The sequence below is a fragment of the Notechis scutatus genome, chromosome 3 (genome assembly GCF_049901735.1).
Source record: "Notechis scutatus isolate UNSWTSFEM ecotype Mainland chromosome 3, rNotScu1.2, whole genome shotgun sequence".
Lineage (NCBI taxonomy): Eukaryota > Metazoa > Chordata > Lepidosauria > Squamata > Elapidae > Notechis > Notechis scutatus.
The window spans coordinates 110,876,533-110,893,758 of record NC_142011.1 but is presented as its reverse complement, the minus strand read 5'-3'; the positions used below and the strand labels follow the sequence as shown (position 1 = coordinate 110,893,758).

The window sequence follows — 17,226 nt, the reverse complement described above, 5'->3', positions numbered from 1 at the left end:
GCCAGCAAGTCACACTCACTCAGTCACATGACCACCAAGCAAGCCACGCCCACAGAACTGGTAGTAAAAAAAATTGAATCCCACTACTACTCCTGCCCACTGCCCCACCCACCAGAGACCTCTGGATTTCCTCCCCATTCCTGCCTGGTCCCCACAGGGCCCACACACACAAACGACATTGGGCTTGTAATGCCCCTGGGCCATGCCCAGTTGGCCATGACCACCCTGGCCATGGCCCACCGCATACCAGCCCCCCAAGGACAGCCATAATGCTGACAATGCCCTCAATGAAATCGAGTTTGACACTACTGTTCTATTTCTTCAAATTGCAGAAATTAAATCCTGGGAACTCTGTTAGACCAGGGAGTGAAACAAGAACTCCTCTGAGCATGTTTCTTTTCTGAGCAAGTTTCTTTCCTTTCCTGTTGTGCCCCAGGGACTGAAGGGGAAAATCTCCTCCCCCCCCCCCATAAAGGGTCCCTGCCCTGTCCTCTCCATCACTCTCTGCATTTTTGCTTTCAAGGTTAACCTAAAGCAAGACTGCTGGGGGGAAGGAAAGAACACAGGAGGCTTTGCAGCAGAGCCAGGCATCGGAGAGGTGCTGCAAAACTTCAAGGTCCACGGAGGCAGGAAGGGAAGGAAGTGGGAAGATGAAATTCCAATTCCTTTAATATTGTATAAGAAGAGGGCTTTGAATGTGCCTTGCTTTCCTGCTTAGCCCATAAAAAGCTGTGTTAGCCCAGAGCCAGTCCAGTTGCTGCCTCCCTCTGGGCAGGAGGGGGAAAGAAGCTCTAGAGTGGCAGGGGAAGGAGCCTGATAGCAACAGTATTGAGACTGGCTAGCAGTGGGGATGGGGGAGGGAGAAAGCAAAGGGAGAGCAGAGACCTATTTATTGTTTTTTAAAGGAGTGCATTCTCCTTTAAATAATAATAAAATTCCATTTGTACGGAACAATAGCATACAAATTATAACAATATTGATGAATGGTTAGGTAGAATTCTAGGATTGCCTGGAGGTCCCCCATCCAGGTATTCTGTTTGGGGGTGCTTGAAAAAAGTGTACAGTGAAGGGAATATGTGGAGTAAGATTGGGGAACGTAGCCACTTTCACAGGTAGGCCTATCTCACTTCCTTGTCAGGCATACAATTCTGGTGTCGCCTAGTGGTCTCCCATCTGAGTACTCTTTCTGGGGTAATTGCTAACTTTTTCCAATCATCCCCACCCAGCCTTGATGGGAAAGGAGCTTAGGATCAGTAACCTTCCCACCACCCCCCCAGGCTGCTGGACAGCTTTGGCCAAACAGGGGCCCTCGAATTTTGCAGGAAAGACCCTCAAGCTGCAACTTTTCCTCTGCTATTCAGTGCTGTTAGTCCTCTGTGCACTTTTCACATGTCCAGAAGCACTCTTTTCTTACCAATTTGCCCAAAGCCTGGGAACGCTCTTCATATTTGCAGAGGCACTCTTCATATTCCCAAAGGCACTCTTCTCTTTCCACTTTGCTCATTTACAAATCCTCTTGGTGGAGGTCCCCTTTTTCCCAAAGAAGAAGAGTGCCTCTTGGAATGCCAGAGTGCTCTCAGCATTTAGGCAAAATGGAAAGTGTGTCTCTAGGAATGTGCAGGTTTTTATTGGCTAAGCAGGGGGCCATTGGAGGTGGAGAATTGCCAGCAGTGGGGCAGCAGAGGAGGAAAGCTAGCTATGATTTGGTGACAGTGGTGGGCTGGGAGTGAAGTGAGAGTAGGGAAGGGTCAGAGCCTAAACATCCCATTCTGTTTAGAAACACCATGATCCCCAAGTCTTAATGCTGAGTCTTGCATAATACAGTAGTGCAATGATTCCCATTATACCTAGCCAGCACTGACATCTGACTGATCTGCACCATCCTATATTCTTTTGTGGCTCTTTCATATTTTTTCAGACCACAGAGGTCCAATTTATTTCATAATTATTCTTTTTAGTTTTTATGACAGATTGAGCATTTGATTGAAATCAAATTACCACATCATTATTATGCAGCTGTCAGATCCGTGTATCTCCCATTCTTCAATGGAAGAAGAAGGGGGGGAGTTGGTACAAGTAATCCTTTGTGATGTAACTTGAATAAAGATATTAAATAAATAAAGTCTTGTGTTGAATCTGCATAACTTGCACATGATATACAACTGGGGACTGGAGCCCAGATGCCTGGAAACTTGTCACCTCTTGGAGAGATAGCAAGAAGGGGCTATAAAAATTCCAGCTCCGAAAGAAACTTCCTGGGAAACTCTTCTCAACTACATTCCCAGGGGAAAAAAAGGGTGGGTGGGAATTAACATGTTGCTTCTTTGTATTGACGAAATCATACTAAGGGGAGGGTTTCTAACTCCTTTTATCTATGCTGCATGCCTGGAGGCATATTAGAACCTGCTTTGACTATTACCTGGATAACTTCCTTTTCAATAATGAATTCCTTTTGAATATCCAGTTTTCAGATGTTCATTCTTATCATTTGAAGGGGAGAGAGTCTGGGCCTTACAGCTGCAGTATCTAAATATTAATCACAGTGTTGTAAATAATTTTCACCTTTTAAAACAGAAATATAGTAATAGTATTTGTTAGATATTTGCATGCTGACCTGTAATTGGCTGAGCCACAGAAGTGGGAAAAATGAACATCTGTCAAAGGCTGAAGCTGCAGACAGCTCCCCTGTAAAAGGAGCAGCCACGACTGGGTTTCTTCAGTCCTGTATGGAAGCAAATAAAGAGTTTTACTGATCCGAGCATCCTGCATCTTCACTCTGCCCACGATCTTACATTGGCAATGAAGGTGGGTTCCTGAAGCAACAAAGGACCAGCTCAACCAGTAACCACGTGGCATCATCGGCCATTAACCAATGAACCAGCCAACAAAACGATATTGGGATCAAACATCCCCCCAGCACCATTCAACCCAGCCATAGAAGACTGGGACTCCTACTGCTTCCACGTGTTCCTGGAAGCAAATGATCTCCTCAACATTTCAGAACAGAGGAAGAGGGTCGTCTTCCTTACACACTGTGGACCCGCAGTATTCAAAATGGCCAAGGCATTATCGTCGTCTAATGAACTGAAGACAATGGCCTGGCAAGACCTGGAGCAGATTCTGACGGCTCACTACACTCCACAAGCATCGTGTCTAGTAAGGCAGCACGAATTCTACTGGTGGGACCAGAAAAAAGGAGAAACCATCAGCAACTTTGTAGCAACCTTGTGAGAAATCACTGCCGCGTGTGAGTTTATAAATGTGGATGAGGCAATGAGGGATTGCCTGGTCCTAGGACTCCGAGACCTAACCCTCCAGAGCGGATTGATGGCTAAACCAAAAATTACCTTCAAAGAAGCTCTCTGGAGGAAGCCTCAGCCACCAAAGCCTCACAATAGTCTGCTGCAGCAATGAAAAAGATGAATAAACAGCAACTGCAAAGAGGAGTGTATAGCAGTAATTGAAAAGGAAAAAGAAGAAGGTGCAGTAGGTGGTGTAGCCAGAGAGCAACGAGAATTAAGATCTACTAGAGCAATAAAACCCTCTTATAAAGCTTAACATGGATGAAAGGAAATTGATTACGATTAACATAAACGGACTTAATTTGGCTGCTAAAAGAAGAAAAGTATTTCATAAATTAGAGAAATTAAAATTTGATATAATTTGTTTACAAGAAGTACATATTAAAAAACAACATGAATATATATTGAAACAAAAAAAGTTAGGGAAATTATTCACATCACTGACACAATAAAAAAGAGGCGTGGTCTTATATATTAGAGATACAATTGCAGCAGAATTAATTTATACAGATGATGACAGAAGGATTTGGATGATGGAAATAATGGACAATAATGTTAAAACACTTTTAACTGCAAATGCTCCAAATGACAATCAAGAAGAATTCTACAGGAAACTACATATGAAAATAATTGAATTGGACTATGTTAATATTTGTATGATGGGAGACCTTAATGGAATAATTAATGATTGGTTGGACTATAAAACACAGAAATCAACAAAGAAAACTAGAAAGATATTACCAAAATCTTTCTTTTGAATGATAGAAGAATTAAACTTAAAAGATGCATGGAGAGAGAGAAATGTGGAAAGTAAGCAATATACTTTTTACTCAAACAGACATGCATCATGGTCTAGAATAGATATGATATGGATGTCAGCAGAACTACTTACTAATATACAAGAAATTGAAATAGAACCAAGCACTTGGGCAGACCACAATTCAATGACAGTTATTTGGAAAGGATACAAGAGGAGACCTAGATGGACTTTAAATAATACGATATTAAAGGAAAAAGACTTTAAACAGAAAATACAGAAAGAATTGGTTTTCTTTTTTAAAGAAAATAAAAAAGAGGATACATCTCTACAGAATCTCTGGGACACGATGAAGGCCTACACAAGAGGTTTGATAGTTGACTATACAAGGAAAAGAAATATAAAACAGAAAAACTTTTAAAACTTTGGAGGATGACTATGAAAGACTGGAAAAAGAATTACAGAAGTTCCCACAAAAAAAGACATTAAGAATAAAATGGATATAATTAAACATAAAATGGGACTAATGGAAAAAGAGGAACTAGCACAAAAAATTAAAAATGCTAAACAGAATTACTTTGAAGATGCAAATAAACCAGGCAGATGGTGAGCCTATAAACTGAGAAAGGAAAGAGAATCAAGAAGGATTAATCAATTAATAAATGAAGGACATGTTTGCTATGGAAATGAGGAGAAGAAAAAAATCATACAAGATTATTATGGAAAACTTGTATTCTCAAGAGAATATTCAAGAAGAAAAAGTTAAGCAATACTTACAGAAAGCAAATTTACCTCAGATACCCAAAGACATTGAAATAATGCTAGAAGGGAACATAATGATGATGGAACGAACAGAAGCTTTAAAAAAACAGAATGTTGGAAAAGCACCAGGTCCAGATGGATTGCCAGTGGAATTTTACAAGACTTTCCAGGAAATACTGAATCTCCATCTATTAGAAGTTATGAATGAAGTTATGTTAAAGAAAAGAATACCCAAAACATGGTCAGAAGCATATATTACACTTATACCAAAGGAGGATACAGACCTGCAACAAGTTCAAAATTATAGACCTATATCCCTATTAAACTCAGATTATAAAATCTTCGCTTCAATTTTGGCAGAAAGACTGAAAAGATACTTAAATAACTTTATACATGTTGATCAAAATGGATTCCTGCCAAAGAGACAAATAAAAACAATGTGAGAATAATTCTGGACACTTTGGAATATTATGAGGCACATCTGGAAAAGCAAATGGCTTTGATGTTTCTAGATGCACAAAAAGCCTTTGACAACCTGAGTTGGCGATTTATGTCATTGCAATTGGAATAATATATCATGAACAAACTGCAAAGATTATGGTAAACGGAGAATTAACAGAATCCATAGATATAAGAAAAGGAGCAAGACAAGGTTGTCCATTGTCACCTCTGCTGTTTGTATTAACTTTGGAAGTGTTGAATAGGAATATTAGAGAAGATAAAGAAATAAAAGGAATGAAAATTAAAAAGGAAGAATATAAATTGCAAGCTTTTGCAGATGATCTGGCATTCATACTAGAGGATCCATTGGAAACAGCACCTAAATTAATAGAAAAGATAGAAGAATATGGAAAAGTAGCAGGTTTGAAAATAAATAAAGATAAAACAAAGATATTAACAAAAAATATGTTAGCAAGACGAAACAAAGAGTTGGAAGAAGTTTTAGAAAAACAGGTCACAAATAAGGTTAAGTATTTAGAGATACACATTACACCAAGAAGTAGCACACTGAAAGAGGACAATTATATTAAATTCAAACAGCAAATTGCGACAGATTTGACAAAATGGGAAAATTTACAAATATTATTGATTGGGAGAATATCTACAATTAAGATGAATGTATTGCCTAGAATTTTGTATTTATTCCAGACAATTCCAGTTCAGCTAGGGAAATAGTTTTTTGAAGATTTAAACAGAATTGTGTTGAAATACACTGCTCAAAAAAATAAAGGGAACACTTAAACAACACAATGGAATTCCAAGTCAATTACACTTCTGTGAAATCAAACTGTCCACTTAGGTAGCGACACTGACTGACAACCAATTTCACATGCTGTTGTGCAAATGGAATAGACAACAGATGGAAAGCATAGGCAGATAGCAAGACATCCCCAATAAAGGAGTGGTTCTGCAGGTGGTGACCACAGACCACTTCTCAGTTCCTATGCTTTCTGGCTGATGGTTTGGTCACTTTTGAATGCTGGTGGTGCTTTCACTCTAGTGGTAGCATGAGACAGAGTCTACAACCCACACAAGTGGCTCAGGTAGTGCAGCTTATCCAGGATGGCACATCAATGTGAACTGTGGCAAGAAGGTTTGCTGTGTCTGTCAGCGTAGTGTCCAGAGCATGGAGGCACTACCAGGAGACAGGCTAGTATATGAGGAGACGTGGAGGAGGCCGTAGGAGGGCAACAATCCAGCATCAGGACCGGTACCTCCGCCGTTGTGCAAGGAGGGACAGGAGGAGCAATGCCAGAGCCCTGCAAAATGACCTCCAACGGGCCACAAATGTGCATGTGGCTGCTCAAATGGTCAGAAACAGACTCCATGAGGGTGGTATGAGGGCCTGACATCCACAGGTGGGGGTTGTGCTTACAGCCCAACACCGTGCAGGACGTTTGGCATTTGCCAGAGAACACCAAGATTGGCAAATTTGCCACTGGCACCCTGTGCTCTTCACAGATGAAAGCAGGTTCACACTGAGCACATGTGACAGACGTGACAGGGTCTGGAAATGCCGTGGAGAACGTTCTGCTGCCTGCAACATCCTCCAGCATGACCGGTTTGGCAGTGGGTCAGTACTGGTGTGGGGTGGCGTTTCTTTAGGGGGCCGCACAGCCCTCCATGTGCTCGCCAGAGGTAGCCTGACTGCCATTAGGTACCGAGATGAGACCCTCAGACCTCTTGTGAGACCATATGCTGGTGCGGTTGGCCCTGGGTTCCTCCTAATGCAAGACAATGTTAGACCTCATGTGGCTAGAGTGTGTCAGCAGTTCCTGCAAGATGAAGGCATTGATGCTATGGACTGGCCTGCCTGTTCCCCAAACCTGAATCCAATTGAGCACATCTTGGACATCATGTCTCGCTCCATCCACCAACGCCACGTTGCACCACAGACTGTCTAGGAGTTGGGGAATGCCTTAGTCCAGGTGTGGGAGGACCATCCGCCACCTCATCAGGAGCATGCCCAGGCATTGTAGGGAGGTCATACAGGCACGTAGAGGCCACACACACTACTGAGCCTCATTTTGACTTGTTTCAAGGACATTACATCAAAGTTGGATCAGTCTGTAGTGGTTTTTTCCACTTTAATTTTGAGTTTAACTCCAAATCCAGAGCTCCATGGGTTGCTAAATTTGATTTCCATTGATAATTTTTGTGTGATTTTGTTGTCAACACATTCAGCGAGAGGCGAAGCCTCCTTCTCTTCTCCCTTCTCCCCCCCGCTCCCCCGGTCCTTGCAAAATTTTCTGCTTGAAACCGGTCCCTGGTACAAAAAGGTTGGGGACCACTGAACTATGTAATGAACAAAGTATTTAATAAGAATATCTCATTCATTCAGATCTAGGATGTCTTATTTTTGTGTTCCCTTTATTTTTTTGAGCAGTGTATATCTGGCAGGGAAAGAAAGCAAGAATAAAACTTGAACTGCTACAAGATGCAAAAATAAGAGGAGAGTTTGCCTTGCCTAACTGGGAGCTATATTACCAGGTGACAAGTTTGATGTGGGTAAAGGAATGGATAACATTAAGAAATACTAGAATACTGACTTTAGAAGGGCATGACCTGCTGCTAGGATGGCATGCTTTCCTTTGGTATAAGGGAACTAAAACACAGGAGTACTCTAGAAGACATTATATTCAAGAGGCACTGTTTTTGAACTGGGAGAAGACAAAAAGACAATATTATTTTAAAAATCCATTATGGATATCTACTATTGAAGCTTTTTCCTATCCAGTAATATATAAAAAGGAACAAACAGTTAGATATGGTGAGATACTGAATGAAAAGTGTGAACTTAAATCTATCCAAGCATTGGAAGAACATTGGAAGAACATTGGAAGAACAAATGAATTGATTTTCATATTTGCAAGTACAATCTAGATTTGATAAAGATTTTAAAACAGAAGGTATTTATGATAAGTTGACTGATTTAGATAAAATTTTGATGGGTACTGATGACAAGGTAATTAAAAACTTTATGGACATTTATTAGAATTTAAACTGGAAGAAGAACAAGTTAAAGAAACGATGATTGCTTGGGGGAAAATTTTTGGATATGGGATTGATTTAGAGAAATGGGAAAAATTGTGGTCTCAAAATTATAAAATGACAATGTCAACTCCGTATAAAGAAAATTTGTATAAGATGTTTTACAGGTGGCATCTACCCCAGATGAGAATTGCAAGAATGTTTAAGAATAAATCGGATAAATGTTGGAAATGTCATCAGATACCTGGCTCATATTACCATATGTGGTGGATGTGTTCGGATGCAAAAAAAAATTGGACTAAAATCCACACGTGGTTGGAAAAAATGATAAAACAACACATAGACTTTAAACCAGAGATTTTTTTTTAATTGGGAATTATATCGGAAATATACAATAAAGAATTGAAGTATTTGATTGTAAATATTTTAACAGCGGCTAGAATTGTGCTTGCTAAGAATTGGAAAAATGATAAAATACCTATGCAGGAGGAAGTTATTAAGAAAATTATGGACTGTGCTGAAATGAGTAAATTGACATTTGAAATTAGAGAACAAGAAGATAAACAATTTTATATGATATGGGATTTGTTTTATCAATGGTTGGACAAAAAGACACGGTAATGTAATAGATTTGATGACTTTGTAATAGGTTTAATAGCTAGATATAAAATATAATATAGACATATATAACCATTGGATGAAAGAATAACAAATTTTAAAATAAAATTTGAAATATCTCATATAAAGTGATAGAATAAATAGTTTGGTCATGGATGATTAATAATTGATAAATATATAAGCATATGTTAGCTTGATAATGTGGAAATTTATATAAATTGAGAAATGATTACAAAAGGATAGCACAAAAGATTTGTAACCAACTGACACACTGTATGTATATAAGATGGAAGATGGTTTTTATGTTTTTATGTTTTGTTTGTATATGTTTGTCTTAAAAAATAAAAACTTTTTTTTAAAAAAAGAATGCCATTTCCGAGACACGATTTGCCAGAGGTGTTACCAAAAGGGACACATTGTGAGAGCCTGCAGAGCTGCACAGCCCAACAGCCAATGCCAGAGGAATCCAAGCTCACCACCACAATCCAGAGCAAGCCAGACTGAAAGCAGGAGAAGTAACTTCAGCCGGAGCAGAAGAAATGATGAGCTGGCCACTGAGAGAGGCGAAATGCACCAGACAGTGACCGTGAGCCATTCCAGCACAACCAACGCACAAAAGGTACATGTACAAATAAACGTTGAAGGGAAATCATGCCTGATGGAAGTAGATTCCAGGTCATACCTATCCATGGTCTCCTGGAATATCATCAAGCAATTAATCCCTGACGTAACCAGAGCTAAACTCAAACAACAGAGACTAATTATAAAAGACTATCAAGGGAATCGTATTCCAGTGATAGGGAGCAGCAAGATCCAAATGAGCTTCAAGAATTTCTCTGGTCATCTACCCCTCATTATAGTAGACCAGGACAGACCCAGCCTGCTGGGGCTAGAATGATTCAAGCCCTTGGAGATCAAGGTTGCCGAAATAAACAGCATCACCAAAACCGAGTGGAAGAATCCTGGAACATTTTCAACTGACAATTAGGTAAGTACTTGGGGAACCCCATTTCATTTAACTTACACCCCAACATTGCCCTGATCTGGATACAGCCAACAAGTCCCATTTGCTCTACGACCAAAGATTGACAAGCAATTAGATAAACTCATTGCCTAGGGGATCTTGGAACCAACCGACCATGCAAAATGGGACACCCCAATAGTTACACCTATTAAGCCAGATGGGTTGGTGTGCATCTGTGCTGACTGTAAGGCCACCCTGAACCGCGCATTGCAGCAATACCTCGTCCCAGTGGTGCAACACCTTTTACATTCCCTGGAGCGGGGAAAAATATTTGCTAAGCTCAACCTTGCCCAAGCCTACCAGTAATTACCGGTAGATGAAGAAATGGTGGAAGCCAAAACAATTGTCACACATAGGGGGGCATTCAAATGCAAATGTTTGCATTTGGGGTAAGCGTAGCCCCAGGGCTCTTCCAGAGCCTAATGGAGTGCCTCCTGCAAGGACTAGAGGGTATTGTGCCCTACTTCGATGATATCCTGATATCAGCCAGGGACAAAGACCAATTTAAAAAATGCTTAAGGGCAGTGCTGAGCCATTTCCAAGAGGTGGGGCTAAAAGGAAAAAAAGGAAAAATGCCAACTAGCAGCAAAAAAGATGGATTTTTGGGATACTTGATTGACAGTTCCGGCATATACCCCACCGAAAGCAAATTAAAGGTAATCAAAGAAGCCCCCACACTGAAAAATAAAACTGATCTACAAGCCTTCTCGGGATTTCTTAACTTCTATAATATATTTCTACCACAGAAAGCAATGATTGTGGAACCTTTACACAGATTGCTTGACAAAAAAGCAGTCTGGACATGGGGGCAGAAGGAAGCAACAGCATTTAAATGAATCAGAAGTATTTTAACATCAGACAGCGTATTAATACAATACAGCGAAACGCTTCCCTTGATTCTAACGTGCGACGCATCACCATTCGAAATAGGCGCAATAATAAGCCACACACTTCTGGACAGGAAAGAAGCCCCCATAGCCTTCTACTCAAAAACACTATCCAAGGCAGAATGAAATTATAGCCAACTCAACAAGGAAGCATTGGCCGCGGTAACAGGAATTAAACACTTCCACGAATATGTGTACGGGAGGAGGTTCACCCTGGTCACAGGTCACAAGCTACTACTGGGAATAATCGCAGGAGACCGGGCCACACCAAACATCCTGTCACCGAGAATGACCAGATGGATGGGATTCCTATTGGCACACAACTACAAACTAATACACAGACCCAGGGTAAGGAGTGAGAGTATGGTCTCTAGTGGAAACAAGGTGGCCGCACCCACTGAGATCTTCGAGGAGGTTCCAACAGGAGAATCCAGAGAGACTATGGACCCTTCCGAACAGACCTCAAACCCAGAGATGACTGAGCTGCGCAGGTCAGGTTGCACCCCTAAGAGCCCCGCCTACTTACGGGACTACGTTCACTAGAGAGTGCCAGATTGGTGGTTCTGAACCAGTGGTGAGGAGTGTTAGATATTTGCATACTGACCTGTAGTTGGCTGAGCCACAGAAGCAGGAAAAACAAACGTCTGTCAATAGCTGAAGCCGCGGACAGCTCCCCTGTAAAAGGAACAGCCACAGCTAGGTTTCTTCAGTCTTGTATGGAAGCAAATAAAGAGTTTTACTAATCCGAGCATCCTGTGTCTTCACTCTGCCCACGATCTAATAGTATTACTATCCTTTATTATGATATTATTAATTAAGTGAACTTTTGAAAATGATGAATTATGTACTATTGTTTCCATTCAGAAAGAAGTCACTCTGAGTTCAATTGAATAAGCTCCATTGAAACATGGAATGGGAGCTATAAACACCACCAATCAACAGAAAGGGGCTTTTGGGGTTTTAAAGAAATTGTTTTTTAAATATTGTGGTTCTGAGGTAAATATTTCATTTTAGCCATAACATAACCTACCAATAATTAAGTTACAATTATAAACCAAATCATAAAATGGCATTTGGTATAAGTATCATATGAATATATGCTATATTTTAAATGTTTCTGTCCACATTGGTAATTCCATGCCCACTTGAGAATAATCATGATGAAAATATGAAGTGCAGCAGGTGATGTGGCAAGTCAATGGCTGTTCTTGTGTTAAAAAATGATTAAGTAAATCGGCATTTTCTCTAAAATCAACTTGTTAGAAAAGCCATTTTTCTCATGGAATTTTCTCTACCATGCAATGAAAGATCATTTGTAAATTTCTTCCTTTTTCTTTCATGTATAGAAGTACTGGTGTTTGGAGGCGATGTCTTGAAATTTGCAGGTATGAATGTGAAAAATAAAAGGAAGTGATTTTATTTTTACACATCAAAAATCATTTTTTCTTTTATTGTGTTAGTTTACATTTTTTTTCAATACCATGATATTTATATAATACATTTTTTAAAAAATTGTATTGTTTAGTTATCCTAGATCAGGGGTGTCAAACTCGATTTCATTGAGGACTGCATCAGGGTTGGAGGGCTGGGGTAGGCATGACCGGGGTGGGCATGGACAGCATGATTTCACTTGTGTTGGGGGTGGTCTGTGATGCTCTGCCAGCGAAAATGGGCTCCTGAGCTCAGTTTTCAGCTGCGACTACCTCCTGCAACCCTCTGCCAGTGAAAACAGAACTTGGGAGGGCTGCACTCTGTTTTTGTTGGCAGAGTGTTCTGACATAAAACCCTTTCCCAATAAGACAAACAATAATTAAAGGGAACAGAAACTTTTTAATGAGTCTTACGAATTCCCAGTTAAAAGGCTACTGCAAACTAATTAACTCTGATAAGCACAAACCTTGCCAAAACTGTACGAGACTGCCAAAAATTACAGATAAGAAATATTTCACAACATAAGAATCCAACATAAGATACTGCAATGTCCACGAGGCTGAGTTTCAAAATGTCTTTGCTTCCTGAAAAAAATGTTCTCTTCACAGCTGGCTTTTATCTTCTTGAAGGAGGGGCCATTACCTTGCAGCCTTATTCCCGACTTGCCCATGCTGTTGAACTGCTCTTTCCTGCGAGCAATCCTGCATGCACACGCACTTGGCACAGGCTCCTCAGGAACCTCCTCATCGCTGCTGCCAGTCCCCACAATCTCTGAAGGCAGTAGTCCACTCCCTAATGGTCCTGGCCCCTCATCTGAGTCCTCGTTCTCCTCAGTCATCCGCACCTGCTTCTGGCTAACCACAACACAGAGGCACCTCGGACCAGTCTTTCACTGTTTCCAGGATGGCCCCACGAGCCAGATCTAAGCACCCTGTGGGCCAGATCCAGCCCACAGGCCTTGAGTTTGACACCCCTGTCCTAGAATATGGGTTATAAAAATATAAAAAAGAGGATAAAAGGTGGACATTCTATCATTATTAATTATAGTTTAGGATATCGGTGCTATGAGTGTTAGGATTATTTGGCTTTTTTATTCAAAGTTTAATATAGCTTTTGACATACTGTACATCAAGGTATTGGTTATGCAGTATAATAAAGGATTTGTTCTCAGGCTAAATTATTTGATTTTGAAATTTCCATTGTATTATTATTAGGTACATCTCTTTGTATGAATATTTGTATATGTTAACACATGTTAATGGAAAGAAAAAATAGATGTTTAACAAATGTAAAATATTAAAAAGTAAGAAAGAAAAAAGCCCAAAAAGTAAAAAAAATAAAACAATGAAAAAAAGCTGTTAAATTTCTGACTTCCCTTTTTTACATATCTGCTAATTTCAATATCTGTAAGAATTAGGCCTCCTTAAAAGCCAAACTATAGCTGGTTACATTTACTGTGGTGCATGATATATTTAATGTATGAGAACTATTCTTGCTTAAATTTTGTTAAAATTATGTATGTACTGTATACTGCTAGTTTTGCCATTGCTACATATTATCCAGGTATAAGTTTCTAATCAGATATTGTCAGAATTGTGTCTTTCTTCCATTTAAAATTTATTCTTTTTTTTTTGAAATTTTTATTTGGGTTTTCACAAAAACAAAATACAAATAAAACATCTTTTTTTGAAAATAGCATGGTTCCAGGTTATCACTTCTTCATACAGACATCAAACTCAATTTCATGCTCATTTTTATATTCCATATCTTATTACCGTTTTGTATTTTCTACATAGTTTTTCCCCTCTTTTAATTTTCTCAACTTTATTTTAATTATCTCATCTCAATTCAAATAATTATATTTATACTTTTGTCTGTCCTGTTTCAATTTCATATTATCTTTTCTTATTAAACAATTTTTTCCCTGTAGTTACCAATTGGAGTATGACACCTTTATATCTTTTAATTTTATCCATTCAAACTCTTATTTAAGCTTCAATGTATACCTTTAAGATTATAGCATTCAATATAATACATAACTTCCAATCGAATTCTGCTTGGTACATTCTTAAAATACACACTATATTTTTAAAAAGAAAAAATTATATATATATATATATATATATATATATATATATATATATATATATATATATATATGTGTGTGTGTGTGTGTGTGTGTGTGTGTGTGTGTGTGTGTGTGTGTGTGTGTGTAAATAAAGCACATATTCCATTCAAATTCAATCTATCATTAATATTCATTAAAATCTTAACATCTTTAACATTTCTTTTCAATTAAATATCATACTTCCTTGGGGACACTTATAAACTTTCCATAGTTAATTCTTTTTTTCCCATATTTCTCACTTATATTTTTATAAATCATTACTAATAATTAAAAATGTTCCCATTTAATTCTCTCAATCATTTTAATTCATTTATTTATTACCAAACATTCAACTACATTACAGTAAATATTTTATCCATCATTTTAATCATATTTTCTAAAATTATTTCTGTTTATAATATAACAATGCTATCTTATGTACCTTTGCAGAATCCTTTTTGCAATTAAATTTTCACCCATTATCTCTAAACAAGCTTATGGTTACAATCCTTATATCTTTTCCCTGTTTCTCCATTTCTTGTTTCTGTCTTTTACAACTTCTTTTCCTTGCCTTCTCCCCCCTCTTCTTCTCCCTCCCCTTTTTACCCCCTCGTCTCTCTACTTCTAACTCTCTCATCTGTAATCCCCTCTTCTGTTGCTTTCTAATATTATACTTATCTTTCAAATTATTCTTCTTTTTGGTTGTTTTTTTCTAGTCTTAAACCTTTCACTCTCTTTCCCCCCTTTTCTTTTTCCCCCCACTTAAAATTATTTGATCATTAAAGATGGCTTCTTCTTTGTCCCAAACTTCTTGTTCTGCAACCATTTCTTGTTGTTTCTCATAGTTCCAGATATCCATTTCTAAGAATTGAAATACAAAGCCAAAAGAACCTCTCCCTTCTTGTGCATCTTCTTTCCATTTTTTAAGTTCCATTTTCAGTTTTTCTAAGAGTGATACCATTTTAAAGACTTTTAAACAACCACCCGGTTAATTTTAGTCATCCAGATGTAAAAATCAAAAATCATCAAGTAATCCAAATAATCCAAGGCTGTTTCTTTCTGCTTCTTTTTTCCACTTTCTCTTCCTGGGGTTCTATTATTTTGTTACCAAGTTTCAATTAAGACATATCTTTGAGGAATCTTGTTAAAATTTCACTGTAAGCTCCTTTTAGTTACAGTTCCATTACTTAGTTCCAGGCAGTCTCCTCCATTTTTCCAGATCCTGCCCTTTTATTCTTTTTTTTTCTCCTTTCCTGCTTTTAAAAACTTTTAAATATCCAGAAATCTTTATTATCCCTTTGACTTTTATTTTCAGCTTAGATGCCTATTAATGTCAAAGTGGATTTTTTTCAATTTCTTGCCTAAGTCTCTTAGCTGTCAGTATAAGGAAGGGAAGAAAAAAAAACCTAATCCTTTCCCTTCTCTCTCTCTCCTTCGCAGCTTCAAAATCATCTTTGGGAACAATGTCATTACATTTAAATTCCATTACATTTAAATTACATTTAAATTTGCTGCTTTTGTTGTTTGACCCGGTCAACCAAAACTTTCTCTTCTTATCTTCCTCCTGCACATTCTTTTCCGGTCAAGTTCTTCTTTGTGGTGGCCATTTCTGACCACCGCTACAACCGCCTTCAGGAAAGGGAGTAATGGCCAGCTGGGGAGGAGAGATGCGGCTCTCCTCAACCCTGCAGGCAGTCTCCCCCTTCTTCTGTGGTTTCATTTCAATTTTAAATTCCAATTTTTTTTTGCATTGTATCATGTCTTTCCAATTTTGAGCTTGTTTTTACTGGTCTATCACATGTAATAATGGATTCCAATAAACATTTGTGGTGGAATCAGATAAAATTTGCTGACTGGAAGAAGTGTTGGATGTTAGGTGCTGTGTGTGGGGTTTTTTTTTAATCTCTTGGTGTGTGTATGTTTTAAAAGAGCAGTTAATGTTTCCTTTCTACTTCATAGATGAATTAAAAAGACTTTTCAAGCAAAAGTGCATAATTTGAGAAAACCAAGTTTTAGGTGAATAGAGAACCATGTGTTCTTGTGTAAGAGCAGCCTTTTCCCATTTGAATGTTTCTCCCCAAATTGGATGTGCTTATCTCACATCCTCTCTGAAGCTGCCACCATTAGTTCTGCTATTATTTCACCATGCTGAACCCTTGCACACCCTCCTATATCCTGCAGCAGATAGCAGCACCCTCCTATCCCAAGCCTGGCCACTCTCATACTGTACCGCACCAATCCCTTGTGCACCATCCTGCACCTGGCAACAACCACTTATCTGCCTGCTAGCCTCCTTGTAAGCTGCCTGGGACTTACAACTTTCCAGAGAAGACAAAGATTTTACTCCATGAAGACAAGCTAGAAAGAGTGACTTAAACTTAACAGTTAATTGAAATTAGGATGGATTTCTGAGTTTGCTGTGTTCTGCTTGATTGGTGTTTCTAATATCTTCTGTCTGTTTTGCAGCTTTTTTTGTCTTGATTGGCTGGCAACATTGTGTTTCCTGTATTGGAGGCTTTTAATGCGGCTTGGCTCCGAGTAAATGGACGGCTATCATTTATTAGGAAGCTAGGTTTCATCTGGGTGCCTGGTTGGGGTGTGTTTGAGCTGGAGGTATCAGGGGGAGTCTGTTTGTGCCCAGGTGTTTGCCTGGCTTGTGGTGTGGAGATTTTTTTGTTTGAGAGTACAGGCTTCGAGATAATTGACAGTCTGGTGGAGTCATCTCTTCTATTCATGCTTTCAGGTCTTCTTTCAATCTCTATGGCTTCTCTGATAATTCTGTAGCTGGGGTTTTCTATAGTGGCTAGGGTTTTGGTGCCATAGGGTTTTGGTGCCATTGTTACTAC

General features: G+C 38.9%; 1 protein-coding gene across 1 annotated transcript in view; it reads left to right on the top strand.

Moving 5' to 3' along the window:
- ADCY10 (adenylate cyclase 10) overlaps positions 1 to 17,226 on the top strand; it is a 178,465-nt gene that overhangs the window by 19,868 nt on the left and 141,371 nt on the right. The window contains 1 exon segment of the mRNA XM_087958990.1: positions 12,189 to 12,227. Within this exon segment, the coding sequence (XP_087815116.1) occupies positions 12,189 to 12,227 (39 nt within the window).